Source organism: Oncorhynchus gorbuscha, unplaced genomic scaffold, assembly GCF_021184085.1.
Source record: "Oncorhynchus gorbuscha isolate QuinsamMale2020 ecotype Even-year unplaced genomic scaffold, OgorEven_v1.0 Un_scaffold_645, whole genome shotgun sequence".
NCBI classification, from domain to species: Eukaryota; Metazoa; Chordata; class Actinopteri; order Salmoniformes; family Salmonidae; genus Oncorhynchus; species Oncorhynchus gorbuscha.
Window position 1 is genome coordinate 222,357 of NW_025745751.1, and position 21,604 is coordinate 243,960.

At 43.0% G+C, this 21,604-nt stretch overlaps 1 protein-coding gene across 12 annotated transcripts in view; it reads left to right on the top strand.

Moving 5' to 3' along the window:
* Positions 1–21,604, top strand: part of LOC124019626 (nuclear factor 1 X-type-like) — a 150,907-nt gene that overhangs the window by 23,515 nt on the left and 105,788 nt on the right. For 6 of the 12 annotated variants that reach the window (XM_046335013.1, XM_046335024.1, XM_046335021.1 and 3 more), the window contains one exon: positions 455–490. The exons of the other annotated variants lie outside the window; for them this stretch is intronic. In XM_046335013.1, coding sequence (XP_046190969.1) covers positions 455–490 — 36 coding nt within the window. The remainder of the gene's footprint in view (positions 1–454; positions 491–21,604) is intronic. 12 annotated transcript variants of the gene reach the window in all.

Genomic DNA, 21,604 nt, shown 5'->3' on the forward strand with positions numbered 1-21,604 from the left:
ATTTATGTCATAGGAACGTATAATCAAGCCAGATTAGATCAGTAAAGCAGAATTCAACACTTTTCTTCTCTGCACAGTGGAGTATCCGTGATACTGAAAAATAAAAATGACATTGTTATTGTTGTTATAGTCATTAGTAGGCATAGATTATTGTTAGGCTATAACACGGAAGCATGGCATGCTTGGCTTGTTCCCATAAAGCGCACCAGGTCATAAATATTTGCTTTTCGCATTTGCCTAAGCCACTTTATGCTAATGACTTTGTTTATGCTCAAAAGTTTATACAATAAATAACATGTGATCACCCTATACTATTCTTACTATTATTATTATTATTATTATTATTATATTACTACAGTTTAACATCCTCTTCTCTTTGCTCTTCTGCTCGCGGGACGGTGACCCCTGCGCGGGAATGCTTTTCACACCTCTTAACACCCTCGCGACACTAAAGTATTGCACTACTCACCTTCTAAACAATCCATTAGTGGTAAGTGTTTCCCTATTATATTTTAACGTGTGTTATATACATTTTATTAGGCATTGTTATCATAGTTTGTTGAAGCCCATATTACTTTCTTTTTTTTAAACTCAAATTTTTAAAACCTTAATCTTATTGAAAGGAAGCATCATTTGCTAAATGTATTTCCCTCACGTTCGTACTTTCTTGAAAAGCAGTGAAGGCCCGTTTTTTTCTAGACAACTCACTGCTTGTCAATCACTTCTGCTGTCGGCCTGAAGTCCTACTAAGTTATTTAAAAAGCTTAACATACATAAACCAAAAGTTAACTGCGGAGAAAGAGCAAGATGGCTATTTAATACAGTTTTGTTATGGGCCTAATTTCTGCAGTTTGTAGCCCAGCAGCACCGTTTGGCCCGAAAGTAGCCTACTAGCCGTCTATTCAAGCAGATAGGCCTAATGTTTAGCAAAAGTAAGTCAAATAATTTCATGATGTCATCCAAAATTTGCTAACTTGTTGCCTTGGAAATGTATCTTGCTTTTCCCATTTTCATGCAATTAACCCTTGAGTGGCAAACCCAAATGTTTTACCATTAACCCATTATTTGCATGCATATTTGAGACAGAAAGACTAAACATATATTTGTAGATTTTAGAAAAAATTTAGTCATAAGGAACATATTTCTTGTTGCAAGTCATCTTTGTATTGCAGATCATTAAATAATTAATCTTTGTCTTAATTACCTCCATGGATACATTTGTGGCTTAATCACGTGCCTAAATTATGTTAGGCCTAAGTGAGTATGTATTACTGTGTGTTGCTGCATGAAGATAGATTATATGTGTCTATGTCATTATCAGTTGTTAACAGGCATGGTGTTTTGAATAAAAACATATTCCACTGAAACCTCCTTGTAGACATTTTGTGAGGCGGCCTTCCAATCTCTCCTCACCCATACCCCTCCTCTTCTCCCCTCCCCTCCTCCACTCTCCCCTCCTCCACTCCCCCCTCCTCCTCTCCTCACCCCTCTCCTTACAACCTCTCCTCACCCATACCCCTCCTCTTCTCCCCTCCCCTCCTCCACTCTCCCCTCCTCCACTCCTCCTCTCCTCACCCCTCTCCTTACAACCTCTCCTCACCCATACCCCTCCTCTCCTCTCCCCTCCTCCAGTCCCTCCACCTCTCCTCACCCCTCTCCTTCCAACCTCTCCTCACCCCTCCGCTACTCTAACCTCTCCTCCTCTCCCCCCTCCTCCTGTCCTCTCCCCTCTCTCTCCGCAGGCCTGGAAAATGAATTGGAACAGCTGTTCAGGGGATTAAAATCTGATGGAACCACAGTCTGAATAAACAGACATTTTTGATTTTTTGAATTAAAGACACACACACACACACACACACACACACACACACACACACACACACACACACACACACACACACACACACACACACACACACACACACACACACACACACACACACACACACACACACACACACACACACACACACACACACACACACACACACACGCCAGAACCTTCCGTCCTATGTCTGAATGCGATTAGGCAGCTGTGTGGTTATCACTGGATTAGCCTGTGTTACAGGATCCACAGTTTTTAGGCTGAATGGCAATTATGTTTTATACTGATTTTCAAGAGGCATTCGGACAGCACTGATTGTGGTTAATCTATGGGGCAAAAACACATACCCAAAGTGTAGTGCTCCAAAACACAGAATTGCAGTGGGAAGAAAATTAGGCTTTCATGCCTTTTATAGAATTTATATGGCGGACATATTGAATTATAATATTACTGTGCTTGAGTTCAGTTGTGCGGAGAGCAAGCCCCCTGCCCTGCAGTAAAGCCAATCAGAAGGATGCAATGAATGTATGTAGTCTGATAGTGCTTTTCTGATTGGTGTGGAATATAGCCATTGGCGTGAGCCAGTAGAAAAATAACCCATGTGTTCCAGCCAGCCCAAGTCAGTAATGAATTTAATGGACATGTGAACTTTATTATGTTCTCCTCCTCTATCCCTAGTTGAAGGTTGGAGTTACGGTGAAACCGGAGTTCCCTATTGGCCCTGTAGGTGTCTCGTGGCAGCGGGTGGCTCTTTTCCCCATCATGTAATGGGGACACCGGCAGGCCAGAATGCCAGAAGTTCCCTTTACTTATTCATTCCTACCAGGCCACCACCACCACCGGCGGCCTCAAGTCTCCTTTGGTGGTTGGTTGGTAGGTGGTGGAGTTGGCAAATTCAAACAGCCATAAACAATGAGGTGGCAAAGCCCTGGTCTCTGTAATCACAGATATGGGCTGGCTGGTGGCTGGTGCTGTTATCTATTCCTCAGGGAGGAGGTACTGTGTCCTGGACCTTTGGATGCCCCGACTTGTTAACATTTAATGAACATATCAAGAATATTTACAGGACATATCAAGGTTTTGTTGATAAATGTTTTTGGAACATTTTCCATCAGACTTTGTAAGTCCATGTTGTCCACTGCTGTATCTCCAAAACATGTCTGTCTATTTTATGTAGAATTCAGTACACTGTGTGATGGGGAAGACAAAGACTGGATGAATTGGATGTATTTTGGCAAGAGGGAATATAGATTTGAATTAAGTACCATGTAGTTTTTATCTCAAGCTGCATGCAGAAAAGCCCAAACCAACTGAGTCTCATTCAGTATCTGCACAGCTGTCCTAGCATCCGTGGAGAATGGATTCCTATTGCTATTGCCATGGGAGTCTCCAGCCAAGAAGAATAGGAGGATATCCAGTGTGTGTGCAGAGAGAGTGTGTGTGTGTGTGTGTGTGTGTGTGTGTGCGCGCGCGCGCGCATGCATGCGCCACACTGCCGTCTCCACCCTCCTGCCTTTCCCTTCGCTCATGTCAACCCTGGAATGGATTATTCTTTGGCAGAACCCTGGCAATGCCTTCAGCCCCAGTGCGGTTCTGTGGTCGCTGATATGTTGTGCTGTTGCCATGGCTACAGAACACACACACACACACAAGCGCAAATCACATAATTGAGCTAGAATATACATAGGCACACACAAATACTTCTGTACAATATGGGAGAGAGAAGGGGCTCAAGTGAAAATGTGGCTTTCCCCTACAAATCAACAGAGGGAAGGATCCCAGCTCTGTCGTAGCTGTGGGCAATAAGGCAGCTGCATGGGATGGACTGACACGTTGGTACAGTATGTGCTTTCCATGATTAGTCATGAATCTAAAGAGTGGAGCACCTATTATCACCTATTATCTAACATTTAGACCACTGACTGTCTGACAACTAGTTTTCTGGGAGTGAGAGGATATGGTGAGGTTGGTGGTATTTGTGTAAGAGAGGGCGTGGCAGCTTGGGTTTGCAGAGATATTCATGCCTTGGTGTGGTGGCTAGAACGCGTTGTTATTTTGACAGTTGAAAAGGTCTACAGTATGTTGTTCTTATTTACTTTGCCATTTATTTCTCACCATGCAACATTCTCTCTGTTCTCTACCCATCCCCTGTGGAGTGTTAGTGTGGGGGAGATGATAAGTCCTAGTGTTTTTGCCCGATGGGCCCTATCTCAGAGGGCATCGGTGAGATAGGCAGACCTCACCCACTAGCACTCTGTCACACTACTAGGTTTGTAGTGGGGTGTAATGGCAGTTTGAATTGCAAAGTGCCACACAATTCAGAATTGAGGGGATTGTCTGGAGCTTAATAACACTGAGGGAGACTGTTCTAGACAGAAATGTTGTAACGTCGTTCGTCTGTTGAATGAAGAGAGTCAGACCGAAATGCAGCGTGTAGGTTACTCATGACTTTAATGAAAATAATCGCGGTACATGAAATAACTGTATATGAAAACAACAAACGAAACGAAAACCTATTACAGCCTATCTGGTGACGACAACACTAACACAGGAACAAACACCCACAAAATACAACGCGAACTCAGGCTACCTAAATACGGTTCCCAATCAGAGACAACGATAAGCAGCTGACTCCAATTGAGAATCGCCTCAGGCAGCCAAGCCTAACTAGACACACCCCTAATCATACACAATCCCAATTAATACAAACCCCAATACGAAACACAACATATAAACCCATGTCACACCCTGGCCTACCCAAACATATACCAAAAACACAAAATACAATAACCAAGGCGTGACAAATGTAGACTCCTGTGTCCCAAGTCTATCAGTAGTGGTGTTGTATTTGATTTATAAGTGATTTATAGAAGCAGGTGGATGTGCTTTTAATATCAAATACCTCAAAATGTTTCGGATTTGTTTCTCTCACACGGAGCATAAACTTCACAAAAAGTGTGTGATTGGTAATATGAGAAAAAGCATGAAGACCCATTGTTTTGGCATGTCACAGGTCAGCAGCAGAGAGCTGCTGCTGCTCATTGACACCTCACTGAAGGTCACTACAGTAGGGGCCTGTTGTTTGTTATGGAGGTGGGGACAGCAGTCTGGTCTCTGACCTCAACTCTCACTGATCTAAATATATAGACCCCTCATTACATTTCTGCTGGATTCATCTGTATGAAATCTGAGCTCTATCTACCCCTCTGCGTCCCTCTCTCTCTCTCTCTCTCTCTCTCTCTCTCTCTCTCTCTCTCTCTCTCTCTCTCTCTCTCTCTCTCTCTCTCTCTCTCTCTCTCTCTCTCTCTCTCTCTCTCTCTCTCTCCCTACCAGACACAAACACACTCATAAACAAGCATGCACAAGCTCACACAAATATATCGCAAACTTACCTATAAATCGGTAATATCTCCACATCTATTTTAACACACCCATCCAAAACACACACAGTATGTGAGTGAAAACAGACACACGTACATGCACATTCAAACCCTCTCAGGCTTTATGCATTATGCATTAATGGACACATACACCGGCAAACACACACGTTCAAACACTTCCCACACCTGTACACACTTAAGCACGAGGCGCAGGTGTGCATTCTCGTCCGTCAAAATCTCGGCCAGCACCACTAGACCAGAGTGATGATTGGGGAGGTGGTGTTGGTGGGGTGGAGGGGGGCTGTTGTGTTGCCAGCGTACCATGTGTGCCAGCTCCTCGACTGACTCCTAACCCATATGGCACTTCACTCCCTAACCTCCCCCAAATGTGACTGTGGAAACATACTGCATTAGCACTTCTCCCTGCACCTGGCTGTGGCTGAAGAGACAATTATGTACATTAGCGGACAACTGCAAAATACCTCATCTCACAACAACCAATGGGGGGAGTGGTGGTGGTTGGGGGGGGGGGGGGGGTCATTTAGGTTAGGGTAGTTGTAAAGTGAAGACGTCACATTGTTCTCGTGTAATGTTGCCATTTTGCAACTCTTTCTGATGAGCAGGTGAATCAAGGTGAAAGTTGATTTGTGGGTTTTGGCTCAATTAATGACACTACTTTAATCTTGTTTGCTGTTTGTAAAACCTCATTGAGTTTGTGTGTTGAAATAGAATTGGTTTCGTTTTTTTCTAGCCTAGGGTGTGATGAATGCAGCCGTGAGTTGGAACCTGATTACTCCGATCCTCAATAAGATTACCAATCTGAAAATGATCACTTAAAGATGAAAATGTTACATCGGAGTAAACAATATGTTTTGCTGACATATTTTAATCAGGAATGAGAATGATCTTCATCGGGTTAAATGGAGCATTTAATGGGTTAAACTTGGAGGAAAGGAGCTTTCCTGTCTTCGGGGCGGGTGGAGGAGCATTGACGTTTGGATGCTAACAACCCCTCTCAAGTAAAGCTGTAACAAAAGGGCTTGTAACCTTATTTCAAGAGCTGCAAAAAAACACAAGTTAAAAGGAAAAAAAGTTAGAGAGACGGGGGATCATAAACAACAATATCAGTATCTTAGGCTGGCATGGCTGCACATCTGTAGGTCTCAGTTTCTTTCTTTCTTTCTTTCTTTCTTTCTTTCTTTCTTTCTTTCTTTCTTTCTTTCTTTCTTTCTTTCTTTCTTTCTTTCTTTCTTTCTTTCTTTCTTTCTTTCTTTCTTTCTAGCTCTCTCTGTCACTCTGTCTGTGCTGTTTGGCCACCTGGTCCAGCGAGGAATTGCTGTCACCCTGGGAACAAAGCACTGCAGCTCTCCTCAGAGCAGGAAGTTGGGCCCTGGCCAGTGGTGGAAAATCTATACGCATAATATAACATATCCTTACCTTACATGAACTCTGAGGAGGACTAGCAGCTATGAGCAAACACAGAAAGCGTGTGTGTGTGTCCTGAGATTCTTGTGAGGTTCTGCTGGCTGTGGCTGTAGGACATACTGAGAGTAGTGTGGAGAGCAGGTCAGGGCCCTTGGTAGTAGTCGAAAACAAATAACTGCTGCTACTCCTCTATGTGGAAAAGGTATCCACAGTACTCTGAATTGAACTTCACTTTTGGGGTTTTGTAAATGACTTTGAGCCAGAGTGTTGCTTTTGACATGGAAACTTTTCAATGTGAGTGGAAAATGTTACCCCCTTCAGTGAAAAAATAAAATAAAAAATGCAATAGTTTAAGGTTTACGTTAAGTGGGCTACGGCCAGACAATCACATCACATAAAGTTTATTTTTGTCAAAAATACAGATTGTATGTAACAACACTGCATGAAGAAAAACAAGGTCAAGCCTACATATGTCACCACTCACCAGGTTCAATGGGGGACTTCATGACATCACTGTTGTAGCTCAAGGAACTGTGTCCCAACTCGAACAATGTTTTCACAAAGTGGGAAAAAGCTTCTCCTTCAAGCATATGCAGGAGTTTAGAACACCAGCGTTGCTTTGCTCCTTGATCAGCCCGTTCCCATACTTAATAAGACGTCTGCTTGTTTGAGGTATAATTTATTTTAAAGCACTTTCTCATGTGACCTCTCACGATCTGAATGGAGAAACAATGTGCTTTTGTCATGGTCTCGTTTTTTTGTGCTTTGTTAAAAAGAGAATGAGGACAAAACTACAACTCCTGTCTAAGGAGGTCAAGTTTATGTCACTCTTTTTGGCACAGGATGTCTTGAGAATAACCTTGTATAACCCAAACACATATCATTATCGTCATCAGTTAAGTTACTTTTTGCCATCTGCAGCATATTATGGGGACTGTCAAGTCTAGACATGATGGACCATCCAATAGTGTTGAATATCTACATCAAATCCCTACACGTTTGTTTTCATTTGTCATGTCATGTCTTTTCCATTACCCAAATAAGGATAGTTCCCGACTTGGAGTTAGGACTCTTGTGGGGACCGCAATTCCCTGTATGTCCTGGTCATGCTACTAAAATGTATGATAAATGTGAGTAGGAATGGCTTACGCGGTTGCAGAGGTCTACATTATAGTGGGGTTTTAAGTTAAAGATTTATGTTCAGGGGCCTCCCGGATGGCGCAGTGGTTAAGGGTGCTGTACTGCAGCGCCAGCTGCGCCACCAGAGACTCTGGGTTCGGGCCCAGGCTCTGTCGTAACCGGCCGAGACCGGGAGGTCCGCGGGGCGATGCACAATTGGCCTAGCGTAATCAGGGTTAGGGAGGGTTTGGCTGGTAGGGAAATCCTTGTCTCATCGTGCGCCAGCGACTCCTCTGGCGGGCCGGGCGCAGTGTGCGCTAACCAAGGTTGCCAGGTGCACGGTGTTTCCGTGTTGGACGCTGTGTTAAGAAGCAGCGCGGCTTGGTTGGGTTGTGTATTGGAAGACGCATGACTTTCAACCTTCGTCTCTCCCGAGCCCGTACGGGGAGTTGGGGTGATGAGACAAGATAGTAGCTACTAAAACAATTGGACACTATGAAATTGGGGAGAAAAAGGGGTAAAAAAAATAATACTTATTTTACTTATTTTCCACCATAATTTGCAAATAAATTCATTAAAAATCCTACAATGTGATTTTCTGGATTTTTTTTCTTATTTTGTCTGTCATAGTTGAAGTGTACCTATGATGAAAATTACAGGCCTCTCTCATCTTTTTAAGTGGGAGAACTTGCACAATTGGTGGCTGACTAAATACTTTTTTGCCCCATCATCTTCAGCCTAGATGGAAGAGCTCCTGACCAAAAGACATGTCTGTAGTTGATCTGCTCTGTAGGATGTGCTTGAGTTAGCTGTGTGTGTGTTTGACTGTGTAACAGCCTAGCTTCCTCCGCTGCCCCGTACTGGGTTCGAACCAGTGATCCTCTGCTTCACAACACATGTGACCGCCATTGACAATGCTCCAAAGGGTTGAGCCACTCAAAAGGTTCCAATTGAATGGCTCCTTCCGTGACATTTCAAGCTAGCCGTGGAGTGAGCTTACGGCACGTCCTTAAAGCCGTTACAATTGCATAGGACATGTTTGAGCCTGAGGGATTTAAATGAGATGTTTCAGTGAGCATTCAAGGGCAATGTGCATCCATCTTTAAAATCTACAACATTTGCAGCAGCAACTGCTCCAAGCGAAAACAGTCAAGGAGAAGAGAGTCTGTGTTTGGGCAATACAGTAGTTTGGTTAGCGCTCCAAGCAATTCTAATTCTAATGTGATTTGTTCGATTTTCTTCCCCCCATCAATCAACGCGGTGCATATTTACTGTAACTGAGCTCTATGTATATTTGGGAAAGACTCTTTATAGCCATGGCTGGTTGTGTTCTCTCCTTGGAAGCGGAGTGTGATTAAAACAGACAATATAAGCGTATTGTATTTCCTAGGGGACAGGAAGGAATGTGAATGGATCATAACCATATTACTCTAGTTAGGAACTGTTTCTGTTGCCAAGTCAGTGGATACATGGGATACCCTCCCTAACAGTGGCGCTGCACAAACAACCCAACTCCAACCAAAAAACAGCCCCCAGAAAGAAGTTTGCCTTCTCCGAACCATTTGACTTTTTTTTTGTTGTTGTGAGAGAGAGAAGCATGTCGCTGGTGGGACTTTGGCCGGTACAAACCCTCCACTGTTAAAACAATGCTGCAGTTGTCTTCCATAACCTAATTACTCCCTCCAGGGGGAGAAAGGCAACAGCACAAAATCCCAGAGTTAGGGCTTCTGATCTCCACTCTGAAAGAAAAGGCCTCATTCATTTCCCTCCACCACACAGACGGTCTGTTTTTCATTGGTCTAGGATTGGGTTGAGTTTAATAGTTTAATTACAAACTATCATGATATCGGAGTATAAAAGCTTTGTTTTACTTGGAGTCTGCTCCGTGATCTCTTATGAGAATGAGGAGCACTTTCTGCATTACGCCTAGTAAAACTAGTTGGGGTTTTGATTGAGGTCATTTGAACATATCTGACCTCTTGTCCTATGCCCATAATGTGTTGGAGCTGGAGACTAATCAGGATATCACTGTTGTCATGCTCTTGTTGATACCGGCAGACAGATACTGTAAAGGCACACAGAACTAACATGTCTTTCAGGTGCAACGTTTCTGTACAGCAGGCAAGGGAAAAAATAAAACATTGTTCCCTCTTAGTTTTTCATCACCTCCACCATGTACTACCACTGGAAGGTTGCTGAAACGTTATTACAGTAATTGAACACAAGGAAGTCTCTACAGGAAGAAGGGAAAGGGACGTGGGCAGTAGCGTTTACCAATAGGAAAACAGTGTTCATGTCTCTCACTCCCCAGAACATCACCCACCTCCTATTTCATTGGTTTTATTTATTTGTTTATGTAGACTCAGAAAATCAGAGCTGCCATTGTATGAAACAATGCAAGTTTACTATTGGATAGCCTTTTTTCTCAATGTTTATTGCTAACTCAGTCTGCTTAAAGAAGTATCTGCATTTGGTTATCTGGGGCTTTTCCTTCTATTATGTGGCACAGGCTTATAAACACAGAATAAATGAGTCATGATCTTCACTTTATGAGGATTTCTTTGGTTGACTTTGGCATGAATACAATTAATCTGTTTATTAGTTCAGCCCCACACAAATTCAGTTTGGTAACAGTAGCTTTTAAGTGTAAGTTTTCTTTGTTGTCAGTTGGTTCATGTAAATATATGGGGTATGCTCTGATACAGTTAGCGCCTATACAGTCCACTCTACTCTATGAACATGCCACACAAGGAGATCAGACAGTGGTGTGTCTCTGTGAGTGTTTGTGTTTAGCCTGAGTTGCTTTCCTGTGCTGTGTGTGGCTGTGTCCGGCGTGTGTGTGGCTGTGTCCGGCGTGTGTGGGGCTGTGTCCGGCGTGTGTGTGGCTGTGTCCGGCATGTGTGTGGATGTTTCCGGCCTGTGTGTGGCTGTGTCCGGCGTGTGTGTGGATGTGTCCGACCTGTGTGTGGCTGTGTCCGGTGTGTGTGTGGCTGTGTCCGGCGTGTGTGTGGATGTTTTCCGGCCTGTGTGGCTGTGTCCGGCGTGTGTGTGGATGTTTTCCGGCCTGTGTGTGGCTGTGTCCGGCGTGTGTGTGGCTGTGTCCGGCCTGTGTGTGGCTGTGTCCGGCCTGTGTGTGGCTGTGTCCGGCGTGTGTGTGGCTGTGTCCGGCCTGTGTGTGGCTGTGTCCGGCCTGTGTGTGGCTGTGTCCGGCGTGTGTGTGGCTGTGTCCGGCGTGTGTGTGGCTGTGTCTGGCCTGTGTGTGGCTGTGTCTGGCCTGTGTGTGGCTGTGTCCGGCGTGTGTGTGGCTGTGTCCGGCGTGTGTGTGGCTGTGTCCGGCCTGTGTGTGGCTGTGTCCGGCGTGTGTGGACCCCGGCCCTCATTGTCGCCATCCTCAACGTTCTTCCGCCCTAGAGGGGACGGCAGCAGAGGAATGCCTGAATGTAAATCGCATTAATTCACTTTCTCGAATCTCAAAGAGAACATTATTTTATTTATTGTTTTACATCTATGAAACAAGAAACAAACAAGTACCTGTCTTGTCTATTAAAATACCTTCCATACTTTCCCCTGGATGATGAAAGGGAATTGAGTCATTATCACGTCAATGACTGCTAGATAATGGTACCTGTGGGTTATGTGAAGCGGCTTTATTTAATATCATCACATGAATCATTTTCAACTCTTCTCTCCCTCATGCTCTCTCTCTCTCTCTCTCTCTCTCTCTCTCTCTCTCTCTCTCTCTCTCTCTCTCTCTCTCTCTCTCTCTCTCTCTCTCTCCCTCATGCTCTCTCTCTCTCTCTCTCCCTCATCTCTCTCTCTCTCTCTCTCTCTCTCTCTCTCTCTCTCTCTCTCTCTCTCTCTCTCTCTCTCTCTCTCTCTCTCTCCCTTTTAACCTCTCTCACACACACACTTTTTCTCTGTCTTAGCAGAGGCAGTCCTTTATCAGACCTATTGCAGACACACCTACAGGAGTGTCCATGAGCCGCACCTCTATTAAACATACCCCCATTTGTGTAATTTGCCCTCAGTAGCAGTAGTAAAACAAAGTACAGGGTGTTTTGGCCTTACTCAAGAACCGTGCAGGTGTGACTGACTGCAGATCAGCAGGCCTCATGGAGGACTCGGAAGCAAGACTCTAATAGCTGGTTCTCAGTTTCCTCATGTGAGAGAGAATGGTAGAGAGATAGAAAAATAGAGACAGGGGGGAGAGAAGGGCACAGACATGGAGGGTGAGACAGTGGGGGTTGTGAGTTTGGGATGGTGGCAAAGCATTTGCATAAAGGACAGGGCAGTGTGCCCGGCTGTGGAAAGGGTTGGCATCACGCCTCACCGACTGGCAGAGGGAAGACTGAAGAGAGAGAGAAAAAAAAGAGAGATGGAGAAAGACAGGGAGGGGGGGGGTAAATTTAGTCAATAGTGCATCCCTTGTTCAGAAAGAGGAGGGCCCTGGCTGTTGGCAGGAGAGCTGGATAAATCTCTAGTTTGATTGTGTGCTAGATTGCCCCTTTATTTCTTTGATTACAAAGTATTCAACACTCTGCATGAGTAGTGTGCTTCCCTGTTTGTACATGCAAGTTTTTTGTTCAAGCCATGATTGTCTCCTCACATGTTTCTCAGTCTATATTTATATGTAATCAGTACAGCTTGCAATTTAGAGTGGCTTGTAAAATGCTAACTGTTCCCAACCCTAAAGCACATTAGTAACCTCAACAATGCAATACTAAATTCTAATTTACTGCATAGGCAAAAATATATCCTCAAGACAAATGGACCACAAAACAGACAAGGAGACCGAGCCATTTGCTGGTGGCTTCTCCCTGCCCTCCAATCAAAATACGCCCAGTCCAAAGTGGGCTCCGCCCCCACAGACATCATTTCACAGGTCTGGCTCAATCAGAGAGGACCCCAGAGTCACAATGCTGCAGCCGCACTGGCTGCACTACTGATGATGTCATAGTAGTAGAGAGTGAAAGGGACAATTGTCTAGCAATGGGTTTGCCATTTCTGTCCCTGGGTATGACTAGCTTGTTTCCCATAAAGCCTGTAGTTACGACGGAGACTGTAATGATGCGTCATACTGTACTCTCGGGGCATATGTGTTTTTTAATTACTAGACATCCCTTTGATTTCTTACCCTGCACTGTTTGAAAGTGGAATAAAGCCCTTTAGCTTTATTTAAGCAGCAAGTTAACACATGAACGTGAGACCCCTCTTTTCATGTAGTGTTGAGATTCTGAATCAAAAGGACATGTAGTGTTGAGATTCTGAATCAAAAGGACATGTAGTGTTGAGATTCTGAATCAAAAGGACATGCAGTGTTGAGATTCTGAATCAAAAGGACATGTAGTGTTGAGATTCTGAATCAAAAGGACATGTAGTGTTGAGATTCTGAATCAAAAGGACATGTAGTGTTGAGATTCTGAATCAAAAGGACATGTAGTGTTGAGATTCTGAATCAAAAGGACATGTAGTGTTGAGATTCTGAATCAAAAGGACATGTAGTGTTGAGATTCTGAATCAAAAGGACATGTAGTGTTGAGATTCTGAATCAAAAGGACATGTAGTGTTGAGATTCTGAATCAAAAGGACATGTAGTGGGTTCTATTTAGACTGCGGAACGTTGCTCAGATCTCTGAGCTCTGGAATGAGTCACAATGCTCATACAAATTAATGTTCTCCCAACTACGTGAATTGGGCCATAGAGATAACAGTGGGCAATGTGCTATGAATTAAATCAGGCCCTATCAAGTAATAAAAGACTTTAGATCTCTGAAAACAACATTGCTTCTTGTGACGGACATATTCAGTGAGCTGCCAAGTAAATTGTCATTAGCCTTATATTTTAGCCTCGCAGACCATCGTTTGATGGATTGTTACCAGGGTTTAAGGAGATGAATTAAGATTTAATTGGTGAATGGAACTGTGGACGTTATTTTCTGTGATGAATATATTTCAATTTCAATTCACAACGCCAGAACTGATCGCTAAACAGTCCTTCCTTTAGTGTAATCATGTCCTCCAGAGGTTCAGTGTTTCTTAATGGAGGCCGACAGCGGCTGGGTAGCTGCGGCCCGTCGACGGCTCTCTGAGGAGATAAACATGTTGTCTGGTGCAGAGTCAGCCAGCCTGTCACAGCACGGCGTGCCGCCAGCACCGTCACTGAAAGCAGGGCGGTGGTTTCCCTATTCAACTAAACATTCTTTCTAGACAGCGGCGTGGGGCTAGGGGGAAGAGGGGGAGAAGAGGAGGGGGGGGGGGTGAGGTTCAAGTGGAAACCTCAAGTGCTACTACAGTCCCGCCATGAAGTCAGACCTTGTGGTGATATGCCTTGTCCTATGCACAGTAGGCGCCTCACCTGTTTTAAAGGGTCTACTCACTAGTATGACATAATTAGCCATCATCGGTATTGTTCTCTATGTAAACATACTCATGTACTGCTAAATTTGTTTAGTATATTTTCCTGCACACCCTGTCAATAATATCCCATCGTTTCTCTGGAACACGAAACAAGTTTCAGCCTGTGTTATAACTAAAGGCAGAATATCAATTTGATATCTCTGTACATGATTACAAAAACAAAATGGTTTAGATCAGTGGGTTCACCTGGATCTCAATGTTTTCAGAAAGGTTTCAAGCCTTCAAGTCACACCAAAATGTTTTAATGTTAATTCAGGCCGGTGCTGTTTGCTTAATGATCCTTGGCTTGATTTGTTCTTTAAAGCTCAAGATAAATCTTCTGGGGAGTCTATTGGAACCATACCTCGATATATAACACCGCCTCATGAGTACTCCAGTCAACTATGTGGTAGTGCAGTGTGATATAGATGTCAGTGGTACTGTGGAGTGGGCTGAGGAGAGGTGGTGGTAGTACTAGCCCCTGCAGCAGCGTGGCATGACTGTGAGGTGACGACCCTGCGTGGGGCTGGAATGTGTCCTGCGTGCCTCCCTCTGATGGTTCCCCGGCCATCCCTGGGCCTGTGAGCATAACACGCATCCACCACAAATTGCCTGCAGATTTTTCACACTTAGTAACGCGCTGGTTTGTAAACTGAGATAATTACAACGAACGCTAGCGCTGCACTTCTAAAGCCTTTACACATCACTTGCTTGCCCACAGAGAGAGTAAGATTGTGGGGAGGGTTTTGCTTTTTTCCCCTTTAGGTCGAATGTTCACTCTCTCCTTATTTTTCTGGTTTCATGATTAACATAAATGAAATACGCTGATTACAATGGAGTTACGAGGCTGGCACTACACTCTCACTGTAGCCTACACTAATCACAATGGAGAGTTACGAGGCTGGCACTACACTCTCACTGTAGCCTACACTAATCACAATGGAGAGTTACGAGGCTGGCACTACACTCTCACTGTAGCCTACACTAATCACAATGGAGAGTTACGAGGCTGGCACTGTACTCTCACTGTAGCCTACACTAATCACAATGGAGAGTTACGAGGCTGGCACTGCACTCTCACTGTAGCCTACACTAATCACAATGGAGAGTTACGAGGCTGGCACTGCACTCTCACTGTAGCCTACACTAATCACAATGGAGATTTACGAGGCTGGCACTGCACTCTCACTGTAGCCTACACTAATCACAATGGAGAGTTACTAGGCTGGCACTGCACTCTCACTGTAGCCTACACTAATCACAATGGAGAGTTACGAGGCTGGCACTGTACTCTCACTGTAGCCTACACTAATCACAATGGAGAGTTACTAGGCTGGCACTGCACTCTCACTGTAGCCTACACTAATCACAATGGAGAGTTACGAGGCTGGCACTGTACTCTCACTGTAGTCTACACTAATCACAATGCAAGGCTTACTTACTTACTACTTAGGTTACATGTACATACTTGCACATAAGTCTGTGCATATAATTTGGATGTCCCTGAAGTGATGGTGTGTTAGTACACTGGCATGCCTACGTGCCTGGGCTGGCATGGCACCCCCCTACGGCCATGTGTCTCGCACTCACCCAGGAGCTGCATGTGTCTGCATGTGTCTGTCTGGCCTGGCTGACTAAGCCTCCACTGCCGCCCGCCCTACCTCCTCTCTGTGTGTGGCCCGGCAGGGTCGGGTCTGCCAGCTTCTAGGGTCAGGGTCTGTCAGCATCCAGGGTCAGGGTCTGCCAGCATCCAGGGTCAGGGTCTGCCAGCATTCAGGGTCAGGGTCTACCAGCTTCCAGGGTCAGGGTCTGCCAGCATCCAGGGTCAGGGTCTGCCAGCATCCAGGGTCAGGGTCTGCCAGCATCCAGGGTCAGGGTCTGCCAGCATCCAGGGTCAGGGTCTGCCAGCATCCAGGGTCAAGGTCTGCCAGCATCCAGGGTCAGGGTCTACCAGCATCCAGGGTCAGGGTCTGCCAGCATCCAGGGTCAGGGTCTGCCAGCATCCAGGGTCAAGGTTTGCCAGCATCCAGGGTCAGGGTCTGCCAGCATCCAGGGTCAGGGTCTGCCAGCATCCAGGGTCAGGGTCTGCCAGCATCCAGGGTCAGGGTCTGCCAGCATCAATGGGCAGGGTCTGCCAGCATCCAGGGTCAGGGTCTGCCAGCATCCAGGGTCAAGGTCTGCCAGCATCCAGGGTCAGGGACACTCAGCTGGTCAGGGGAGGACAGCAGTGAGCCACACCAGGCCCACACCTCTCTAATGAAGAAACAGGCTCTCAGGTTATCCAGACAGACCGTGGCATAATTGGTCTAATGAGATGAGAATGAGGCCTGTGCTGCTCAGGTATCTTTCTACCGTGGTTAATGGGTTGTCTGACAGAAGACTAAGTTGTTGTGTGTATGGTCAGAAACATTTCAGATTGTTATATTTGGCAAAAACATTTGATACATTTATATGTATCATCCTTTGTATTGTATTTTTGAAAATTGTATTCTGTTGTAAAACATGTGTAATACTGCAATGCATCTATTGTCAAAATATAGACCTATAGACCAATGTTGTTTAATGTATTCAGTTGAATTTTACATTTTTTTAAATGATTTAGAAATGTCATATAAAAATGCATTTTGGGCGGTATTTTAAGGTCCGCCACTCCTTCGTCAGATGCAATTCTCCTTGGAGAGCCTATTCATTTTAAGCAAGGCTATTGTGAAATTATTACATAGAACACAGTAACGGAATGTTGATGATTGCCTTTTTACCACAATGTTTTATAGAGATTGCAGTCGATTTCCTTTACTCTGCTAATTAGAGCTATCCCACTGGGCGAAATCTGTTTGAATCAACGTTGTTTCCACGTCATTTCAATAAAATAATTAATTCAATGTGATGACGTTGAATCAACGTGGAAAACTTGATTGGATTTGCAAAAAGTAATTCACGTAAGGGAATTTCATATTTTTTTTTACCCTATATTTTTTGTTGATTTAATTAATAGTGAATTCACTTACTCAACCAAATTGTATTTAAAATGAGACGTTGAACTGATATCTGTGGCCAGTGGGATGGGCCTGCCTGAAGTATGAGACAACCACATATCTTATCTGACCTTGACCTTAGTGAAGTGTCCATTTCAAATGTCGGATAATGAGCCCAATGTTGCTTTTGGAAACACAGATACACTGTATAATTTTATTGTTTGATTACCTGTATGAATTTGTATTATTCACATGTCGTTAACGCAGGATCACTGAGAGGCTACCTGCCCCTTCTGTAAAGGATTTTAATGTAGAGTCCTTCCCCGTCGTCGACTCTGCTAATGGCCATCTATCTCTAAAGTAGCAGAGGTGTTCATTGGAGACCTCTCCATACCACTCTCACAACGTTGTGAGAGAAAAACAAACTTTATGTTTAAAGTGGATGATTCACAATATAGGTATCCAGCAAGTAATGACAATGACACCACCCGTCTGTTCTCAAAGTTAGAGAATAGGCTGCTGCCAACTTCCTGTGCTCACCTCTGCTCTGCGTACAGGGACTCGCACGCTCTGTGGAACAAATCACACCCTGACATCGCTGTCCATGTTTCCCTAAAGCCAACGAATAAAACCCCTTCTGTATCCGATGCACACAAATGGCATCCAAGTAGGCCTACTGAATGCTTGGTTGTCAAACGCGTAAATTAGCAAAGGTTTAATTTACTGTAGTTTACTCAACGTTGTGCTGCCTGCGCTCATTGCCTATTGTTTTTCAAAGAACGTTTCATTGCTGTCTTGGTGTAGGTTGGCACTAAATCAGACAATTAAAAAACACGTCTTAACGGCTTTATAAGGGACTATTTGAAACTTTTTCAATTGACAGATTTCGTTGGAGTTCGTTGGAAAGGAGTGCTTAGACGAGATGTGAGTGTTTTACTCCCTTTACCCCCTAGTCTTGGATATATTGTTTTAAGAACATTTACAAGAAGTTCACTGCAAATAAGGATTATACAAAAGCACATTTCACATTATGTCGCTGAACAAATTCTTTAAATGTTTATACTAATGAAATGTATCTTCAGGTACGTTCAAAATTAGGAAGAAATGGGGTGTAAACGCAATTTATATTTTTATTGAAGTTCTGTTATTGTTAAAATTTTGGCACCAGAGATTATGCTTAACTCTTTAAACAAAATCGGATTTGAAGATAACGAAAAAAAAGGTTTAGATTTTGAAAAGTGGTATGAGTATAAATTATATATTTTAGTTAGCCTATAAAGGAGCACATTCTGGGATTTTAAAGGTGTTAGTTGGTTTTTCGATTATTAGCCTTTATATTTTAAACTTCTCGCTGTATGAAGCAATCAAAATCGAAAACCTAAGGACTCTTTTAATAATTTTACAACAAATGATTTCCTTACCTCCATATCTCTCTAAACCTAAAGGTTTTTATCTGCCAGTGAATCTGCTGAATATGTTCATATCAATGAAAGTTGCACACTTAGCCTAGACATAGGCCTATACATTTCCTAAGCATTTATACTTATGAAATTCCGTATCAAAATCAAATGAAATGTTATTGATCACATAGACATATTTAGCAGATGTATTGCAAGTGTAGCGAAATGCTTGTGTTCCTAGCTCCAACAGTGCAGTAGAATCTAACAATTCACAATACACACAAGTCGAAAAGTAAAATAATGAAATTAGGAAATATATAAATATTAGGATGAGCAATGTCGGAGTGGCATTGACGATAATACAGTATATACATATGAAATGTGTAAAACATTATGTAAACATTATTAAAGTGGCCAGTGTTCCATTATTAAAGTGACCAGTAGCATACATGTGCTGGCGTTCCTCTAAATAAGTGAAATGTACAAGTAACACACTTTGAAACAACTTTCTGGATTAAATAATACACATTGTTTTATTTGTTTAATTGAAACACTTTATTTTTGTATAAATCGCATATTTAACTTGTATGGGGCAACAGGTAGAGTTGCTTATAACACGTGCCATGTGAGTGCAGACTATTCGCTTCTATGCTAAAATATTATAGAACTTGGAACTGCAGTTTTTGAGTAGGTTAGTGGGCTACATTTGGTGTCTATGCTATTGATTAACATGTTTTATGTCATGTTTTTGAATAGGCCTAAATATATAGGCAATTGCTCTCCCATGAAAGGGCACATATCCCAATCAATATTCTCTTGAATGAACAAATCAACACATTTCAACTGGCCTATAAGCACACTGACGTATTTGCAAGCACTATTCCCAACACTTACAGGGATAAAGATAGTTTACTATTGCGTTTTGCCATTCAATAGATTTTCCATCTGTGAATGAATCACTTTCTATACAGCCTAAGGAAGGCCTACACATATTTATGCAACGAATTGTATTGAAAAAATGTGTAGATTTTAGTCTGCCAGCCTGAATTTTTAGCTGCATTTATTTGTAGGTGCTTGAGTTTATTCTGCTATTATTAATTGAAACTGGATTTTACTGACGGTGACAAAGTGGCACAAATGGCTCGCTGGCGGGAGTGCCAACCAGTCTCTCCAGCTCCTTCATTTCCATCGTCCTCTTGGCAGACTCCTATGATGATGTCTTCACTCTTTAAGCATTAATATTGTATGTGCCGCGTGAGGGAAGAAAACAGTGGCAGCATGTTTAATTGTCTTGGCCAAAGTCTGAACTACACTATTTTGAATGAGTTTGAAATGTTTTTCAATAGGCTAGATCATCATATTTTGAAATGTAGTCTACTGTGAATATGTGAAATCACTATAGAGGCATTTGGCCTATATCATACCATGGCCTGTCTGCTTGTAACACAACGCATCGTGGTGTGGTTAGTTAATTCTTATGGCTAGGGGTTCCGCTAGGTGAACACCTCGACAACATTCTGCTGAAAAGGCAGCTCTCGAAATTAAAAAGTATTTTTTTAGAAATATGTAACTTTCATGCATTAACAAGTGCAATACAAGAACTTAAAGATAACCTTCTTGTTAATCTACCCATAGTGTCCGATTTTTAAAAGGCTTTACAGCGAAAGCACAACATATGATTATGTTAGGTCAGAGCCTAGTCACAAAAACACACAAGCCATTTTCCAGCCAAAGAGAGGAGTAACAAAAAGCAGAAATAGAGATAAAATTAATCACTAACCGTTGATGATCTTCATCAGATGACACTCATAGGACTTCATGTTACACAATGCATGTATGTTTTGTTCGATAAAGTGCATATTTATATCCAAAAATCTCAGTTTACATTGACACGTTACGTTCAGTAATGTTTTGCTTCCAAAACATCCGGTGATTTTGCAGAGAGCCACACCAATTTACAGAAATAGTCATCATAAACTTTAATATAAGATACAAGTGTTATTCACAGAATTAGAGATATACTTCTCCTTAATGCAACCACTGTGTCAGAATTCAAAAAAGCTTTACGGATAAAGCAAACCATGCAATAATCTGAGGAAGGTGCTCAGACAACAAATCAACAGAAGTCAGAAATAACAATATAAATATTCACTTACCTTTGATGATCTTCATCAAAATGCACTCCCATGAATCCCAGTTCCACAATAAATGTTTGATTTGTGCGATAAAGTTCATCTTTATGTCCAAATACCTCCTTTTTGTTCTCGCGTTTAGCCCAGTAATCCAAATGCTCAATGCGCGATCGCTTAGTTCAGACGAAAAGTCCAAAAAGTTATAATACAGTTCATAGAAACATGTCAAACGAAGTATAGAATCAATCTTTAGGATGTTTTTATCATAAATCTTCAATAATGTTCCAACCAGAGAATTCCTTTGTCTTCAGAAATGCAATGGAACTCAAGCTAACTCTCACATGAACGCGCGTGACCAGCTTGTGGCACTCTGACAGACCACTGACTCAATCCCCTCTCATTCCCTCCTCCTTCACAGTAGAAGCATCAAACAAGGTTCTAAAGACTGTTGACATCTAGTGGAAGCCTTGGGAAGTGCAATGTGACCCCATAGACACTGTATATTCAATAGGCAAAGAGTTGAAAAACTACAAACCTCAGATTTCCCACTTCCTGGTTGGATTTTTCTCAGGTTGTCGCCTGCCATATGAGTTCTGTTATACTCACAGACATCATTCAAACAGTTGTATAAACTTCAGAGTGTTTTCTATCCAAATATACTAATAATTTGCATATATTAGTAACTGGGACTGAGTAGCAGGCAGTTTACTCTGGGCACGCTTTTCATCCAAACGTGAAAATGCTGCCCCTATCCCAAATTAAGAGTTCACACTGGTCTGTAGGCCTGATTTTTTTCGCGGTCTTTTAGAAACAGTCACGAGCAGCAGGTCTAGGTGGGGTCAAGTCTTCGTTTAGATGAGAGCGTGAGCACAGCATGTTTCTGCTTCCTGTCAGTCCAGACATGTTATTGAAAATGATGACAAATAAATTAAATGAGAGACACAAAGGTAAC